At 36.0% G+C, this 18,063-nt stretch overlaps 3 protein-coding genes across 3 annotated transcripts; all 3 read right to left on the minus strand.

Annotated features, from left to right (window-relative positions):
• Nucleotides 1-2,493: 2,493 nt before the first annotated feature.
• Nucleotides 2,494-5,374, minus strand: LOC128612046 (uncharacterized). The gene is made up of 5 exons (XM_053631949.1): nucleotides 5,322-5,374; nucleotides 4,445-4,795; nucleotides 3,273-3,608; nucleotides 2,944-3,074; nucleotides 2,494-2,625 (listed from the first exon to the last, which is right to left on the minus strand). The coding sequence occupies exons 1-5, from the start codon at nucleotides 5,365-5,367 to the stop codon at nucleotides 2,494-2,496; spliced, it is 996 nt and encodes a 331-aa protein (XP_053487924.1). The 5' UTR covers nucleotides 5,368-5,374.
• Nucleotides 5,375-7,215: 1,841 nt separating this feature from the next.
• Nucleotides 7,216-12,777, minus strand: LOC128611978 (immunoglobulin kappa light chain-like). Its single transcript, XM_053631875.1, has 6 exons — nucleotides 11,615-12,777; nucleotides 10,850-11,188; nucleotides 9,358-9,693; nucleotides 9,107-9,226; nucleotides 8,591-8,634; nucleotides 7,216-8,497 (listed from the first exon to the last, which is right to left on the minus strand). The coding sequence occupies exons 1-6, from the start codon at nucleotides 11,658-11,660 to the stop codon at nucleotides 8,369-8,371; spliced, it is 1,014 nt and encodes a 337-aa protein (XP_053487850.1). The 5' UTR covers nucleotides 11,661-12,777; the 3' UTR covers nucleotides 7,216-8,368.
• A 1,604-nt stretch (nucleotides 12,778-14,381) lies between these two features.
• LOC128612047 (uncharacterized) lies at nucleotides 14,382-17,633 on the minus strand. Its single transcript, XM_053631950.1, has 5 exons — nucleotides 17,303-17,633; nucleotides 16,291-16,626; nucleotides 15,237-15,350; nucleotides 14,859-14,902; nucleotides 14,382-14,746 (listed from the first exon to the last, which is right to left on the minus strand). The coding sequence occupies exons 1-5, from the start codon at nucleotides 17,631-17,633 to the stop codon at nucleotides 14,615-14,617; spliced, it is 957 nt and encodes a 318-aa protein (XP_053487925.1). The 3' UTR covers nucleotides 14,382-14,614.
• Between the last annotated feature and the right edge of the window lie 430 nt (nucleotides 17,634-18,063).

An 18,063-nucleotide genomic window follows, 5' to 3' on the forward strand; every position in this document is an offset into this window, starting at 1 on the left:
GCAGAGAAGCAGCTCCATATCGTGATGTTCTCCAAACTTGACAAGTTGAAATGTTACCAAAGAGCTCTATTTGTGTTTTATGTAGTTATCATATTTTCTAAATATATTTTCTGATCAGAGTAGGCTATATTGTTCCAAAAAGTTCAGAAGTGTCTAAATGCTTTCAGATGTGCATCTCTGTGAATGTTTTTTATTTATTTATTTAATTAATTAATTTTTATTTATTTATTTTTTTTTAGCAGAGGAGCTAAGTGTAAGTTCGAGTGCTTATTGTTCTCTATGTAACTGTTGTAATTGCTGCTTTCAGGTTGTCCTGCAACTCTTTTCAAATGACTGCTGGCTTCTCTCTTACCTTCTGTATTATTATCTGATCTGGCATGGTGCACCTGTCTGGGAAAATTACTTGTGGTTCCATGAACAGGGAAAACTTTAATAAGATCCTTCATCATCACCTTGATTGCTATTTGTTGCGTGAAATCTTCCCAACTGATAGCCTATGTATTTTATACTGACAATTTGCATGAGATTCTAAAATTATAATGAATAAAAAAACATAATTAATTAATTGCACTGATTGTTAAATAACTTTCACTTGTATTTTTTTAAAAATAAATTGTCCAAATACAATACTTTTTCTGATCAGTTTTGATTTTTAAACATAATTTTTTTTGTTCATATTTATATGTACACACCCTTTCTGTCCAGGCTATACCAACTATGCTTAAATCCGAATACAGATTTAGATATTTGGAGCACTAAGCACATACAGATACAAACACAGATAGTGTTATTGTGTTACACCCTTACTGTGTTGAACATGCTGAAGCGGGATAGATCAGAGCAAACTGTATATTGAGGAAGTCATATGTAGTGATCTGTATGTCAGAGGGAGTGACCAGTCTGACCACAAAGCGAAAATGTAAACGTACACAACAGGAAATGGTACAAAAGAAAAACCACTATCACATACTGTACATTGCATCAGAGCAGAAATCTATAAAAAGCACAAAGTCAAAAGAAAAACTCTTTAAGAGAACGTCTGGGTTACGCAGGTAACCCTGTTCCCTGAGAAGGGAACGAGACTTTGCGTTTAGTATAATACTATGGGGAGTGCCTCTCGCGTGCGACCGGCATCTGAAGCTTGTGTAAAATTATGCCTTTATAGACCTGCCATGATCCGGTGACGTGGCAATTAAGCACGTTACGTGATATAAATATGGCACCTGTGAACCACACCATCAGCCTCTATTATCTGAAGCGAAGACACAATTCACAGGCCTGCCCTGGTATGACAAAGCTACGCAATGTCTCATTCCCTTCTCAAGGAACAGGGTTTCATGCGTAACCCAGATGTTCCCTTTCAAAGGGAACTTCGACGTTGCGTTTAGCATAACACTATGGGAATGAGAATACCCACTCCATCATACCGAGGGTACGGCCTGTTCAAAAAGACCCAAGCCCGAGGGTTACTGCAAGACACTCGAGCCCCGGGTGGAATGAATATCCAGGCTGTAATAAGGAATGAATGTGTGTGGTGTAGACCACCCTGCAGCAGCACACACATCCTGTAAGGATACCCCATTGGACAAAGCCTTTGCGGAGGCGACCGCCCTAGGTGAATGAGCCCTTATCCCAAGCGGGATAGATCAGAGCAAACTGTATATTGAGGAAGTCATATGTGGTGATCTGCATTAGAGACAGGTTTCAGATAAAACCTAAGCGCATGTCAGAGGGAGTGACCAGTCTGATCACAAAGAGAAAATGTAAACGTACACAACAGGAAATGGTACAAAAGAAAAACCACTATCGCGTACTGTACATTGCATCAGAGCAGAAATCTATAAAAAGCACAAAGTCAAAAGAAAAACTCTTTAAGAGAACACACTGATGTGTGAACTCCGTGCCCTTTCATAGTGCTCATTTATCTCATGCATAGTTGGAGAGTTTCGTAGTTTCACGCATGAACATAGCTCATGTAATATATTTTATTATGAAAGCATACATTGTAAAACCGGATAATTTCCTTAATCTCAAAACATTCGAGGAAACTAATTACCTCAACATTTTTAAGTTGATAAATCAATTTCTTTAAGCCAAATACACTTAGATATAACAACAATTGAACTCAAACTTCTTATATTTACGTGTATTTGGCTTAAAGAAATTAATTTATCAACTAATTAGTTTCCTCAAATTTTTTGAGTTAAATGAACTTATCCGGTTTTACAGTGTAGAAACAAAACTAGAGCACTTTCTTGAGAGCACAGCTTTTTTGCTTAAGCATCCCATTCTGATGTTCAATCTTCAGTCCTATTTTTTTGTCATTTCATCACTCCTTTCTTAATTAGTAACAGTTAATATCACAGCTTGTTTGATGTCAGTGTTTGAGATAAAAATGAGATGAGCAGACCACCAGTAGAAACTTTATTCCTGATCAGACTCGAAAACAAATAAAATTCTAGTAAACAAAATAAACGATTGAAGACGTATAATTTAAGTCGTGGCGAGAGATCTGACTTCAGAGTACACGCTGTCTTGAGGTCGTTCTCTGCTTTTTCTTCCTCCTTTGCTTTTCTTTTCATTAAAATGTAAGGCAGCATAATTCAGCTCCACAGAGTCACGGTCCTGTGGGAATGAATATGAAATTAGAAATAAATCATAAAACTAAAAATACAAAATAAGGGAAATAAATATTATGATTATAATTCTGAGTCATTTCCAGTACCTGAGTGTTTGTTTGTCCAGTGCTTTGTCTCTCTGGTGAAAAATCATTTAACATTTACTTCATTTAGAACATTTAACATCGTTTATCATTTATTTCCTTTTACAGAGAGCTGGTCTCATCACGTGAAGAGATCTGACCGTATCATATTATAATATAATTCTAGAAAACCCAATGTGTTCATTCAACACCAAATATATTTTGAAATGATTTTGCAATGCTATTGAACACTTACGTGTGTGTTGTTCACGGTTCCTCCATTTACAGAATAAAACAACTTGAACAGAGATCACAATCACACACACTCCCAAAGCTACAGCGAGGAAGATCACTACAGGATCCACAGATTCTTCTGTAGCACAAAAATAATAATTATAATGCTGAAGATGTACTTTATACAGTATATCACACAATTTCATGCCGATATATTAGAAAATAATAACAATATGATCATAGCAGTGTTATAAATACTTAGAAACATAGCGATAAGAACATAGAACTAAAGTAACATCATATCCTTCATTAAATCTTTGAGTAAATGTTCTCCTACTCAATTGTACTCGTGTCCCGTTCCCAAAAATGATCTTCCCACACACGGCCACAGCGCAGTAGTAAGTTCCAGTATCATTGAGGCTGAGGATGTTCTTGGAGAAGTTGTACACACAGGGGTGTGTAGAAGAGCCGCTCTCACACTGACGGCTGCTGTTGTGATGAGTGTAAATGATTTGAGGATGGGATTGTGGTGGAGCAGCTCTGAACCAGAGCACTTGGAATTCTGCTGATCTGCTCTCAGAGAGAACCGAGCACTGCAGAGTCACTGACGCTCCTGCAGGAACCGAGTCCGACACGCCGCTCTGGAACACTGACACTTTTACATCTCCATCACCTGTTCAGTGGAATATACACAGTGGAAGATCTTTGTCTCGTTTTATAGCAGTATGTAGTTTATAAATCACATGCAGTCAGTTAAACATAAACATTAAATTTCATAATGCAACAGTACCTTCATACATCTCTGAATACTTGATAAACTTAAGATCATCTAATGATATCCTTATTCATACTCCACATAGAAAGCTTAAAAGCACTGGGGTTGTGTTCCAGATCTTAGGTTTTTATCCACCAAAGATCTGGAACATATTAATGATAGATCTCAGGATCTATCATCTATCATATCTATATCATCTATCAATGTATGATTAAAACAACAACAACAACAACAACAACAACAACAACAACAACAACAAACAAGAGTTCAAAAATACACGTTTCAGACTTTTAACTGGCTTTTGTTATTTGCTTCACTTTTAAATTATGTTTAGATTATTTTAATGATTCTAATTTTATTATATTTTTCGCATTTTTGACATTTTAGATGGTTATTGACGTATTTAACAATTGCATTGCTTTTTAAAATTGTTAGTATGATTAAAATTCATTATTTATAGCAATATAAAAAAGAGAGACCGCTTGCACAACATGACCAGATTAAAAATAGGAAAAACATATTTAATACGTGTAGAATATGTGAAATGTTAGTTAGTTTGTTTGTTTTTTTTTTTTTTTAAATTAATGCTAATATAATAATGCATTTTAAGTAAAGACAATGCATGTAAGACAATGAGGAAATTTAGAACACATTAACTTATTTAAGATGAAAATCATAACATTACTAAATAAAAAATGCGCATTATTAAGAGAGAATGAAACACAAATTCTTACCTCTTACTGATAAAAAAGTTCCTTTTCCAAACACTATTATAAGCTTTTTTAATCCACAGTAATACACGGCTTCATCTGATGGTTCCACGTTAGTAATTTTCAAGTTGCAGCTTTCTTTTAAATTCTCCACAGAAAACCTCGGCGAGTTGAACTGATCTTCAAAAATGTGCTTCTGTGCTAGTTTATAAACTGTGACCATTGCACGAGGCTCGTGTCCTAATGCTTGTTTGTACCAAGTGATGGCTTCAGTGGTTCCATCTTTCATTCGAAGGCAATGTAGAGTCACGTTATCTCCAGAAGCTGCAGTGATCACTGGGTTTGGCTGATTGACGATGTTCATTTGGGCAGAATCTAATGTTAGGCATCACAGAACAAAAAATGTCATGCAGAAATACCACAAAACTTTTAATTATATCATTAAAATGCTGTATGGCTTCTCTGGCTATACATTTAGCCTCTAGAACTATTTTATTTAGACTGGAATCAGATAGTTGAGTAAATATTGCATTCAAAATTTAAGTAACTGAATAGAAATGTACCTATGCCTGCCGTGTCAATAATAATGGCAATAATGTAAATGATTGGATTCTAATTCTTAAGAAAACATATACAATTGGTGTATATATTAACAAGAAAAAAGATCTGCACTCAGTGCACTTTTATCCAAAGTGACTTATAAATGAGGGAATACTATATGTATATATATATATATATATATATATATATATATATATATATATATATATACACACACACACACACACCTAGACTAACCATGTAAGTAAATTTTTCAGATTATTTAAGCAGTAGTGCTGTGGTGTTTTTTTTGGGGTTTTTTTTTTCAATATAAATGATGTACAAACCCATGATCACTCACCTGTATGACTAAAAATCACCACTGTAATCCACATCAGCATCAGCATCTTAAACCCCAGCTCTGTGCATGAGCATGTCCTTTCAACAAACTGTCTTATAGTCAAACTGAGCATGAGGGGCGTTTCTGAGAGTTTGACATTTGGAGGCTCAGCCCCCTGACCTCAAACCTCTGTATGAGGAGTCCAAGAGCTTTGCCCCCCAAAAAGAAATTATTGTTGATAAACAAAAACACAGTACACGCACTATCACTAAATGTGTGTATGGTTAGCCTGGGATTTTTTTTTTTTTTTTGCTATATATAGTTCTGAAAACTATAGGTTTGTGTAACAAATGTGCTTCCTGTTTGTATATACGCTGTTTGTGGGTATTTTATTTTTAAGCTGAAGGGTTAAAACTACATTTTCAAAAATACATGTCTACAAATAGGGCCTTTTTGTAGATTGTTTTTACCACTCTGTTAGTTACCTACATGAACCAACATGTAACATCATTGCAGAACTCCAAAGAAACATTAAAAAGTAAATAAAATATATGTGTTTGCAGTATCTGAAAATTGAGGTGTCAAACTACACTATATGGCCAAAAGTATGTGGACACCTCACCATCACACCCATATGTGCTTGTTGAACATCCCATTCCAGATGAATTCGCCCCTTTGCTCTTATAACAACCTCACTTCTTCTGAGAAGGCTTTCCACTAGATTATGGAGCTTGACTGTGAGGATTTTTCCCTTCAGACATAAGAGCATTAGTGAGGTCAGGTACTGATTTTGGTTGAGGAGGTCTGGGGTGCAGTCGGCATTCTAGTTTATCCCAAAAGTGTTCAGTGGTGTTGAGGTCAAGTGTCTGTGCAGGTCGCTCGAGTTCTTCCACTCCAACCTTAACACTCAATGTCTTCATGGAGCTCGCTTTGTGCACAGAGGCACTGTCATGATGGAACAGGGACCGCTTGGGTTCTGTGAAGGGAAATTGTCATCCTACAGCATACAAAAGCATTCTATACAATTGTGTACTTCAAACATTTTGGCAACGGTTTGAAGAAGAACCACATATGGATGTTATGGTCAAGCGTCCACAAACTTATAGGAGGAACAAATGGATGCAAAACCTGACTTTTTAATAGTTTTTTAGACACTGAAAAATCTGATGGGTTTTCCCAGACCATCATCACAAATATATATGAAATTTGGGGAAACAGTAGTATCCTATATACTGTATCTATGTATAGTATATGCAAATCTCTCTATATATATGTGATAAGCCATCTGTCTGTCTTACCTTTATCTTCACTTCCACAGTCCTCCCCTTTCTTGTCTTTTATTATTTTTGTTCCTGTTCTCTTCTTTCCTCTCCTCTCTATGGTCTAATCTGTTGGCATTTATTATTAGTCTATGAGAATATTATAGGTTTTATTTCATAACCGCAAACACACTCAGACATAGCTAAAATATCAGCTACTTTACTGCACATCTACGTTTAAATATGATTTTAAAATAATGTTAAATAAAGTTAATACTGTATGGTGTGTGCACTGCTCACTCTCCAGGTCTCTAATCTTATTGCTGTCTGGTCTCTCTCTATTTCTCTCTTAAATATAACCATCGACATACTTAAGAAATTGTATTATTTCTGCATTAATGCGTGAATGCCTGAAATATCGTTTCCCATGAGTCATCTATTATAAATTGTGTACATTTTGTATCTCCCACAATATTCACTCAACGTTATTACCTAAACACGTTCACCCCGATGAAATATTCGGAAAATTTTTTGACAGGAAGTTGCGTCATCCAAATATCTTACTGATCAAGGGGAAAAGAAAAAGTCTTTCATTCTTGTTCTTTTTAAATGATTTTGTTTAGAGTGGTGTTATGATTTTGACTGACAAGGTCACTTTGAAAGTACAACCTTCTTACGTAAATTAAAGAACGGAAGTAAATTATTGATAAAAAAAATATATTTTAGCTAAATCATCCAAATGTCTTGAAAGTCTTCGTGCAATTATCACGGATGCTAGTTAACCACATTTTGTGTATTTGCAGTTAGAGAATGCAGAGAATCCTTTACCTTTACCAAATATTACTTCATTTTTTATATGTGTGACCCTAAATGTCTTACCTTTAAATGGCTAAAGTATTTTGTACAATTAAATAACTGTAATGTTTGACAAATTGCTGTGGTATACAAGAAAGTAAACACTTCAGGACATGCTGTGATAGGAAAAAAAAAATCAATGTCAGGGTGGTAACAATAATGCTACTTTGTGTCAGGCTGCAACACACTACTACATCATTGATTATTTTAATTTAACATCACAGCAACAAGTATTTTATTCCTTACATACTATGGCAGATTCTTTCCGTTTACAGTATGTAATGGAAGGGGCGTGGCTCAGCAGGGATCAACAGTAGGAGTTTGAGGGAGTCAGTAAATGAATGTGGCACACCAGTCGCTGATCTGAGAATGCATATTATCAAGCTGTTTTCTCTCTCTGTATATCCCCCAGTGAGCTGACTCAATACAGTATGTGTGACATGTGTGAATCCAGACAAAGCCACTAAAAAGCTGCCAAGTTTTGGTTGTGCTTTCTGTTTTGTCTTTGCCTTTTAATATCATGTGGTGGCGTGGTCAAAAATATAAGCTCACCAACCTTCTCACCCTGAGTCTGAGGTGACCACGAGTGGCGTTCACTGTTTTTAAGCCAGGCAATACAAAAGCAAAAAAAGAAAATAAAACTACAAGGATGTTTTAAGACTTTAGAATTGACTAGCCTTACGATGGATGCACAGATTTCTACAATTTTAATACAAATATTCATAACATAGCATGAAAGGCAGGGTAATGTTATACGTTTTTAAAAAACATTTCCACACGCTTAACAATGTCTAAAACTGCGTTCTCATTTTATTCATTGGGATGTTGAGACTTCTAGATCGTCCAGCTTTTAGTTTAAATTCAGTCTGAACAATCATGAATAAAAACATATCTACACTGAAAATGAAACCTGATAACAGAACTAATGACACTCAATCAGATTAGAGATCAAATCTACGTTATAGAACGACCTCGCACATCAGAATATATAACGTCTTGAGGTTGTTGTTTCTTCACTCTTCCTCGTTTGGCTCTCCTCTCATTGAAATGTAAGGCAGCGTAATTCAGCTCATTGTCACAGTCCTGTAGGAATGAATTCTGAAATGATTAGAATTGAATTAACTAATTGCTTGTCCATTTATAATGTCATGTACTCAACATATGCTGAATATTTACCTGATTAAGGGTATTGTCTGTCACTGAACCTTGTTTTATTCTCACTGTACAAAAGAAAATACAACAACTCTTTACAGCGCCTATAAATAACAAGAACTAACTTATTTCAAGAATGTTCCACTTCATGAAAACAACAATGAAAAAAAAATAAATTTTTATTTAATAAATGAAAAATATAATTGCCAAATTGCTGTAGTATAAGAGGAATAAAGCAGTTCAGGTCACGAGTATATTGGAAAATAACAAATTTTGTGAAGGTAACAGTAACACTGCTTCATACCAGATCGGTGTATTTAATATATATATATATATATATATATATATATATATATATATATATATATATATATATATATATATATATAGCTATTTTTGAGTGGAAGTGGAAGTGGAGTGGAAGTGATCTAATAACTAATTAACTGGTGACTCATTGTATATAACAGCAGAAATTATATAATATTACCATGGCATTAAAACAATATAATAACTCTATTAAAAGACATAATGCAGACTTACCACTGGTTTGTTCACAGTTTCTCCATTCACAGGTTATGAGAAAGGTCAAAGCAAAGATCACGACCACACACACTCCCAAAGCTACAGCGAGGTAGATCACTACAGGATCCACAGATCTCTCTGTCACACAGTAAATATCACAATATTAAATATAGGCTCAGTGTTTACTTCTATGATAAATCAATTTATTTCTTTAGGTCATTTAAATTAGCAAGAATAATGATTTGAGAGTAAAGCATTATACTTCTTACCCAACTGTATTTGTGACCCATTCCCAAAAATGATCTTCCCACACACGGACACAGCGCAGTAGTAAGTTCCAGTATCATTGAGGCTGAGGATGTTCTTGGAGAAGTTGTACACACAGGTGTGTGTAGAAGAGCCGCTCTCACACTGATGGCTGCTGTTGTGATGAGTGTAAATGATTTGAGGATGGGATTGTGGTGGAGCAGCTCTGAACCAGAGCACTTGGAGTTCTGCTGATCTGCTCTCAGAGAGAACCGAGCACTGAAGAGTCACTGACGCTCCTGCAGGAACCGAGTCCGACATGCCGCTCTGGAACACTGACAATTTTACATCTCCATCACCTGTTCAGTGGAATATACACAGTGGAAGATCTTAGTTGGTTTCTTTCATATTTGGGAAATAATTTATAATATATACATTTTGCAGTCCAGAAAGAACATGGTGTCAATTATAGCATATTATACAGTATTTTTACAAATATCTTTACAATTATAATATATTATGATATTATACAAAATGACACCCATCACATAAAAACACCCATCTTCATATGGAGTTAGTGCCCATATGCTGCAATACTCTTCTGGGAAGGTTTTGTACTAGATTTTGGAGCGTGGCTGTGGGGATTTGTGATCATTCAACCACAAGAGCATTAGTAAGGTCAGGCACTGATGTTGGACGAGGAGGCCTGGGCTTCAGTCGGTGTTCTAGTTCATCATAAAGGTGTTCAGTGCGGTTGAGATCAGGGCTCTGTGCAGCACACTTGAGTTCTTCTACCCCAACCTTGGCACACAATGTCTTCATGGAGCTTTCATTGTGCACAGGTTTGGTCTTCTTAGCTCCAATGAAGAGAAACTGTAATGCTACAGTATACAAAGACATTCTATACAAATGTGTACTTCCAACTTTGCGCCAATAGTTTGGGGAAGAGCCACATATTGGTGTGATAGCCAGGTGTCTGAATACTTTTGGTTATTTAGTGTGTAACAGCAGCCCTGACAGTTGCGCAGCTTCAAATGACAGATTTATATTAACGTGTGCATTCTATTATGTTCACTGTAGTAATATTTCCGTTGCTCTATATTAATAATTATTTGTAGAAGAACAAGAAGAAGAATAAGGAGAAGAAAATTTTATAACCATATAATTGGTGATATACTAAAGCTTCCTATAAGGAGCTTGTAAATTCAAACTCACACAAATGGAGAATGCATCAACATATATAAAATTTCTCAAGTAGTGCAACATTTAATTACATAGAACCCAGAGGACAAGAGCCGACTATGTACATTTGGTTTCAAATTTATTTATTTTTTAAACTATTTGGTTTCAGTAGCATCAACACATCAGCAATAATCTGAAGCATTTTGATATTTGAAATGTATGAAAACGCTAATTAATGATTCCATTAATTGATCATGAATTTAGCATTTATTTAAATGACAATGACAATTATTTAAATGAATTAAACTAGCTGTGTACATGTAAAATTCTTACCTTTCACTGATAAAAATGTTCCTTTTCCAAATGATGTTGAAAATAATATAAATCCACAGTAATACATGGCTTCATCTGATGGTTCCACATGAGAAATTTTTAAATGGCAGCTTGTCTTTTCATTCTCGATGCTGAATCTTGGTGACTTGAACTCATCTTCGTAACTGGGTCTGTGCTGAACTGTGACCATTACACGAGGCTTGTGTCCTACTTTTTGCTTGTACCAAACGATAGCTCCAGAGTCCAGTCGCATTCGAAAGCAGTGTAGAGTCACGTTATCACCAACATTAGCGGTGATTATTGGATTTGGTTGATTGACATCATTTGTCTCTGCATAATCTAATATCAAGTGTTAAAGAATGAAACATGAACAAATGTACCAAAACTTTATTTGACCTATAATACACCGCGATTGTCAATGGGGTAATAAAAATATGTTTAGCTCCAAATATATATATATATATATATATATATATATATATATATATATATATATATATATATATATATATATATATATATACCAATATTTAGGAAGACATCTCAACAGTGTTTACAACTAGCTTTCAAGCAAGTCTGATTTTTTTTCTAGCAAGAAATAATAACCAAATAAACCGGCACTTCGGTGCATAATACTATAAAACCTTAGACATTTCCAAACACATTTTTGCAACCTACACAATGATATATATAGGTATTCATGTCAGAATCCTTATTACAGCAACGTGCATAAGATCTGAAACCTAGAAAAGCATCCACACTTACCAATTTTATTAAACATAATCACTGTAATCCACACCAGTGTCATCATCTTCAGTCAGAGGTCTGTGTTGCACTGTCAGATGATCAAATTGAGCACATCTCACTTCGTGGCAAAGATTTATGACGGGTAACTCTGACATCACAGAATGTTCCACACACAGTCTAGACTAGAAAGCTAGCAAGAGTAGATAACTGACACTGTCCCTCCTCCTCACACGTTCCTGAACCTTTAGAAAGTAAAAAAACAACAACTAAATTCTATTAAACACCAAAAGGCGGAAATGACGTGCACAACTCTTTGATTTCTTTCAGTCTCTTGAGAAAATATCTATTTTTATATAAGATGCTAATGCTAAACAGTATTTAAAAGCAGGTTTTAAGCAGATCTATTATTTTCTAGCAAGAAATATGTACCGAGATGGTTGTGGTTTTAAGTTTTTTTAGATCGTTGAACTTAATAAACTGGAAATTCGCTGAATAATATTATAAAATCTTATCTGCGCTCGCACATTTATTACACTAAATAGTTTCAGGTCATCATAGAAAATGACGCATAAAGCAAGGAAAACATGAGGAAAACAAACAAACAAAAAAAAAAACATTTTTAAAGATCATTTCATTTATTGAAGGAAAAAGGTTATACACCACCGATATCACATGTGAAGAACTAACTGCGCACCCCTCTCCCCACATCTTAATAATTTTTTGTGTCACATTTAGCAGCAACAACTGCAACGAAATGCTTCCAATAACTGGAGATCAGTCTTTCACATAATTGTGGAGGTGTTTTGGCCCAACCTTCTTTACTGTATTGCTTTAATTCTGCCACATGGGAGGGCTTTCAATAGTTTAAGATGATGCCAGAGAATCTAATTGAGGTTTAAGTCAAGATTTTGACTAGGCCACTCCAAAACCTTCATTTTGTTCAGGGCCATTCAGATGTGGACCTGCTCTTGAGCTCCAGATTGTTGTCTTACTGCATAACCCAGTTGCTCTTAAACTTCTGATCACGGACTGATGACTGGACATTGTCCTTCAGGATTTTCTGGTAAAGCACTGAATTCATTGTTCTGTCAATTATGACACCTCACCATTGACCCTGAATCAGAAAAGGCTCCCTGCACCATCACACTTCCACCACCATGTTTGACTGTTGGCATGATGCTTTTATTGTTTCTGCCAGATTTAACAGCGTACATGTCATCTAAAATGCTCTACTATTGACTCATCAGAACATTAGCCCTAAAGGCTTGCAGGTCAATGATGTATTCTTGGACAAATGTGAAATGAGCCTTTATGTTAATTTTGGTTAGCAGTTGTTTTCCCCTTGCAACTCTCCAATCAGTACCATTTTTGCCCAGTCTCTTTGTAATGGTAAAATTATGAATGATGTCCTACTGAGGTGAGTGAGGCCTAAAGTTCCTTAGATCTTCATCTGGGTTCTTTTGTGACCACTTGGATGAGCCATCAATACGCTGTTGGATGAATTTTGGTAGACTTACAGTATGACAACTGGGAAGATGCACCACTGTTCTAAGTTTTCTTCATTTGGAGATCCATCTATACATTTTCTACACCGTTTATCCTACAGGGTCGTGGGGAACCTGGAGCCTATCCCAGGGAGCATCAGGCACAAGGCAGGGCACATACACCCTGGACACTCACACCCATTTATAAACTATGGACACTTTTGACATGCCTACCAGCCTACCATCAGCATGTCTTTGGACTGGGGGAGGAAACCGGAGTACCTGGAAGAAACCCCCGTAGCACGGGGAGAACATGCAAACTCCGCACAGGCGAACGTGCTAACCACTGAGCCACCGTGTGCCCTACATTTGGAAATAATGGCTCATATTTTGATACACTGGAGTCCCAGAGCCTTAGAAATGTTTTTTTTTTAACCCTTTCCAAACTGAAATATATCAATAACCAACTTTCTAATCTCTTCCAGGATTTCTTCTGATCGCAGCATGGTGTGCTACTTCTCATTGCTGGAAAGGTTGATGTTTAGATCCAACAGGGTTGGCACTAATCAAGCCTGGGTGTGCTAATCTAACTGAACCATAAGCTAGGGAATAATTACTTTTTCACACAAGGCCAAATGGTGTTGAATGTTCCAGTTATCTTTGTCTAATTTTAAATTTAGCTTGAAGGGGTGAAACAATTAAGTGTGACAAATATACAAAAACAGAAGAAATCAGGGCAAATGCTTTTTCATAGAAATCCATTAAAAAAAAAAGTAGATATCTTTGAATTTAGGGCCCCCTAAAATTTAGCCCCCCCCCCCCCCCGGGTGTGGAACCGTATGTGCTTCAGGTTGACCTCATGGTCATACATATATATGGCCAAAAGCATGTAGACATCTGACCATCACACCAATATGCCACAAAATTGGAAGCACACAATTGTAAAGAAATTGTATGAAGACATGGTGTGCCAAGTTTGGAGTGGAAGAACTCAAGTGTCCTTCACAGAGCCCTGACCTCAACCCCACGGAACACTTTGGGATGAACTTTAACACCGAAAGCGCCTCAGGTCTTCTCACTTAAAATCAGTGCCTGACCTCACTAATCTTCTTGTAGCTGAATGAACACAAATCCCCACAGCCACGATCCAAAATCTAGAGGAGAATTTATAGACCCCTACTGCAGCAAAGGGGAACTAACTACATATTAATCCCCAGGGTTTAAAAATGTGATGTTCAACAGGCATATAGTCTGTTTCTTATATTGTGATACTAATATTCATATTACCAGGATATGGGGGGGGGTAATTTTCTGATTTTTTATTTTGTCACACACTTAACAATGTATTAATCTGCTTTCTCACGTCACTCCTTGACAGAACCAGTGTATCAGTGTTCCAGCGATTTTGAGACTTCTAGACAATTCAGCTTTCAGTTTAAATTCAACCTGAACAATCATTAATAAAAACACATCTACAGTACAAATGAAAACTGATAACAGAACTAATGACACTGAATCAGATTAGAGATCAAATTTAAGTTACAGAAAAACCTCGCACATCAGAATATATAACATCTTGAGGTTGTTGTTTCTTCACTCTTCCTCTTTTGGCTCTCCTCTCATTGAAATGTAAGGCAGCGTAATTCAGCTCCACACTGTCACAGTCCTGGGATATGAAATTATTAGAATATAGAATTATTAGATTTCAAGTACAAACCTTTAAAACTAACTACTTGTCCAATGATAACGTAATGTATTCACATATTCTTGATGTTTACCTGACTGAAGGTCTTGTCTGTCACAGAACCTCGTTTGAGTCTCACTGTAGAGAAAGAAAATGCAGTTTTTAATTGAATGATTGACTCACAGAGCAGCTCTATTCACTTCCTATTGTCTGAAGGTGCTGATTAATTTTGTCTAACTACATCTTTAACCACATAATTGTTTCTGTAGTACCAGTTTACACAGACAGGCCACAGAAACAGATTAAAAATGGTTGTGATTGAATCTATATCAGTTTGTAGGGTACCAGATCGGTATTTCTAATAAACTTGTTGCGTATTGTCAATGTGTTGGATATAGAGGTAACTAATAAAGTGGTATATAATGGAAATACCCTGTTTATTGCGTTAATAATAACCTTATTGCAGACTTACCGCTGCGTTGTCCACAGTTTCTTTCTTTACAGCTTTTGGCTTGAGCAAAGATCACGACCACACACACTCCCAAAGCTACAGCGAGGCAGATCACTACAGGATCCACAGATCTCTCTGTCACACAGTAAATATCACAATATTAATCCAACATGTAGAAAAACAACAAAACAAAACAAAACAACACACACACAATTTCCAATCTTATCAATGTTGGAACCATTTACAACTAGCAACTGCTGAGAAATTAGACATTACACATATATTTTCGATTAAATGTTTGTCCCAAGGAAAATATGTTCCTAAGGTACAATTTATAAATTCTTTGTCCATACAGGATTTTGCTGATTTTTTTTTTTAAATTGTTGTGGCCAAAAATTCTTGGATTTTCTGTGGCTTTGCGATTTGTGATGCAACTTGCAGAGCTTTTTTGTAATTTTTTACATTTTTGAATTGGTGAAATTGTAATCGCACAAAATTGTTTTGAACGCTCTTTCTCAGTGATGTTTGTTGGTAAATGATAAACCCTTTTAGCTGTACTCATGCTTGACGCACGTGAATCGAAGAGGGCTTTGGCTGAATGGCCGTTGTACAGACGTTACATCTGCAGTATTCATTTTTTTTTTCAATTGCAAACTCCTCTGAATATTGTGGAGTTTGCTTGATTTTGCATTAATTTCTGCGATGGCAAAATCTCAAAATCCTGGAGAGACTGAATACTGTTTGGTAGCAGCGTTTTCCTTTATTTAAAGGGCAATTTTCTGGCAATTTTCTTTAGTTTAGTTTAATTTTGCTCTTGATTCAAGATCTGGGAATTTTACGGCCACATCCATCATACATCTCTGACCATGAACCTATTTCACACTCTCATTAGCTCAAATAATGGATCAGTGATTTATTCTACACTAAAGCAACTAATATTTAAGATGATTGAAAATGAGTAAGAATAATGATTAGTGAAAAATATAAATATTTTGGGATACAAGGATACAAATATACTAATAAAGAAAATAATGAATACATACTCTGGTTTATCAATAAAACATCCTATTCTTACCCAGTTGTACTCGTGTCCCGTTCCCAAAAATGATCTTCCCACACACGGCCACAGCGCAGTAATAAGTTCCAGTATCACTGAGGCTGAGGATGTTCTTGGAGAAGTTGTACACACAGGTGTGTGTAGAAGAGCCGCTCTCACACTGATGGCTGCTGTTGTGATGAGTGTAAATGATTTGAGGATGGGATTGTGGTGGAGCAGCTCTGAACCAGAGCACTTGGAGTTCTGCTGATCTGCTCTCAGAGAGAACCGAGCACTGCAGAGTCACTGACGCTCCTGCAGGAACCGAGTCTGACACGCTGCTCTGGAACACTGAGACGCTTAAATCTGGTTTACCTGTTCAGTGTAATATAGACAGTGTGATTCTTTTTATACATAACCTTATAGAAACCTTTATAATACATGAAATACACAGGATTTTGTAGTTTCTTGGTAATATCGTTGGCAAATTAAATTAAAAGTGTCATTGACTCTCTGGGAGGAACCGACCACAGCATTCCAATCTATGGCACCGATAAGAACATTTTTCTTGCAATTTGGTAACTACTCCATCTTTTCCCTGTCAAACACCTGCCAGCGAGGGAGGGTGAGAACAAGCATATCATGAACACACGATCCCAATGATAGGGGGAACGCTTTTCTGTTACACCACTTAATAGCCTTTTAATACATAATGTTTATAAGCCATAAAAATGATAAACATATATAAAAAAAAAAGCTCAAATAAGTCTTACAAATAGAGAACTTATCAACATATAATTTCTCACAATGTAACATTCAGAACCTTATGAAACAAGGAAAAGAGTTGACTAAATTTCATTCTTTTTAATTATATTTGAGTCAAAATTTTATGACAGGGCACATCAGTTGTATCAAACGCATTCTTTGATTGAACATCTGAATGCACCAATGCAATAATTTTTTATAACAGCAAAATACTCTATATACTGTAGGTAGAACACTGTCAATTATTACAGTTAATAAAGCTAGCTGTTTACTTTAAAATTCTTACCTTTCACTGATAAAAATGTTCCATTTGTAAACCTCGTTAAGAAATTTATATATCCACAGTAATACACGGCTTCATCCGAGGGTTCCACATTAACAATTTTTAAATGGCCGTTTCTTTTTTCTTTCTCGATGCTGAATTTTGGTGGCTTGAACTCATTTTCGTAATAGGTTTCATGTTGAACTGCAACTATTACACAAGGCTTGTGTCCGACCTTTTGTTTGTACCAGATAATAGAATCGGTATTTTCCTCTCGCAGTCTAAAGCAGTGCAGAGTCACGTTATCACCGACATCAGCAGTGATTATTGTGTTCGGATGATTGATGCTGTTCATCTGTGTAGAATCTGCTGTTAAGAGTTGGAGAACAAACATGTCTGTTCTATCAATAATACACAGAGATTGTCATTAGTGTCCTAAGTGCACTTAGATTTATCAAAGATTTGAGAATATCATGCATATGATTAGAAACTATCAAAACCATGTATACTTACCAAATTGATTAAAAAGCACCGCTGTAATCCACATCATTGTCATCATCTTCAGTCTGAGGTCTGTGTATAACATGTCTCCTCTTGCTACACTGACAGATGGTGGAACTGAACTGATCACATCACACTTTGAGGTGAAGATTTATCATGGAAAATTCTGACATCACAGATAATTTTTCACATAAGATCTAGACTAGTAATCTAGCAGTAGGTACCTGACTGAGGCCCCTCCTCACACCTTTCTGAACTATTCTTGGAATTAAAACCCTTCAAAA

The sequence above is a fragment of the Ictalurus furcatus genome, chromosome 8, assembly GCF_023375685.1.
Source record: "Ictalurus furcatus strain D&B chromosome 8, Billie_1.0, whole genome shotgun sequence".
NCBI lineage: Eukaryota > Metazoa > Chordata > Actinopteri > Siluriformes > Ictaluridae > Ictalurus > Ictalurus furcatus.

What these genes read in the sequence shown, in the direction of transcription:
- LOC128612046 (XM_053631949.1), bottom strand. Translation starts at nt 5,367, where the DNA reads ATGCTGATGCTGATGTGGATTACAGTGGTGATTTTTAGTCATACAG. An exon ending in AACTTTTTTATCAGTAAGAG is followed by an intron (nt 3,609 to 4,444) that starts GTAAGAATTTGT and finishes TCCACTGAACAG; the next exon opens with GTGATGGAGATGTAAAAGTG. An exon ending in ACACACGTAAGTGTTCAATA is followed by an intron (nt 2,626 to 2,943) that starts GCATTGCAAAAT and finishes TCATTCCCACAG; the next exon opens with GACCGTGACTCTGTGGAGCT.
- LOC128612047 (XM_053631950.1), bottom strand. Translation starts at nt 17,633, where the DNA reads ATGAACAGCATCAATCATCCGAACACAATAATCACTGCTGATGTCGGT. An exon ending in AACATTTTTATCAGTGAAAG is followed by an intron (nt 16,627 to 17,302) that starts GTAAGAATTTTA and finishes TACACTGAACAG; the next exon opens with GTAAACCAGATTTAAGCGTC. An exon ending in CAGACAAGACCTTCAGTCAG is followed by an intron (nt 14,747 to 14,858) that starts GTAAACATCAAG and finishes TTCATATCCCAG; the next exon opens with GACTGTGACAGTGTGGAGCT.
- LOC128611978 (XM_053631875.1), bottom strand. Translation starts at nt 11,660, where the DNA reads ATGATGACACTGGTGTGGATTACAGTGATTATGTTTAATAAAATTG. An exon ending in AAACTGTGAACAAACCAGTG is followed by an intron (nt 8,635 to 9,106) that starts GTAAGTCTGCAT and finishes TCTTTTGTACAG; the next exon opens with TGAGAATAAAACAAGGTTCA. An exon ending in CAGACAATACCCTTAATCAG is followed by an intron (nt 8,498 to 8,590) that starts GTAAATATTCAG and finishes TCATTCCTACAG; the next exon opens with GACTGTGACAATGAGCTGAA.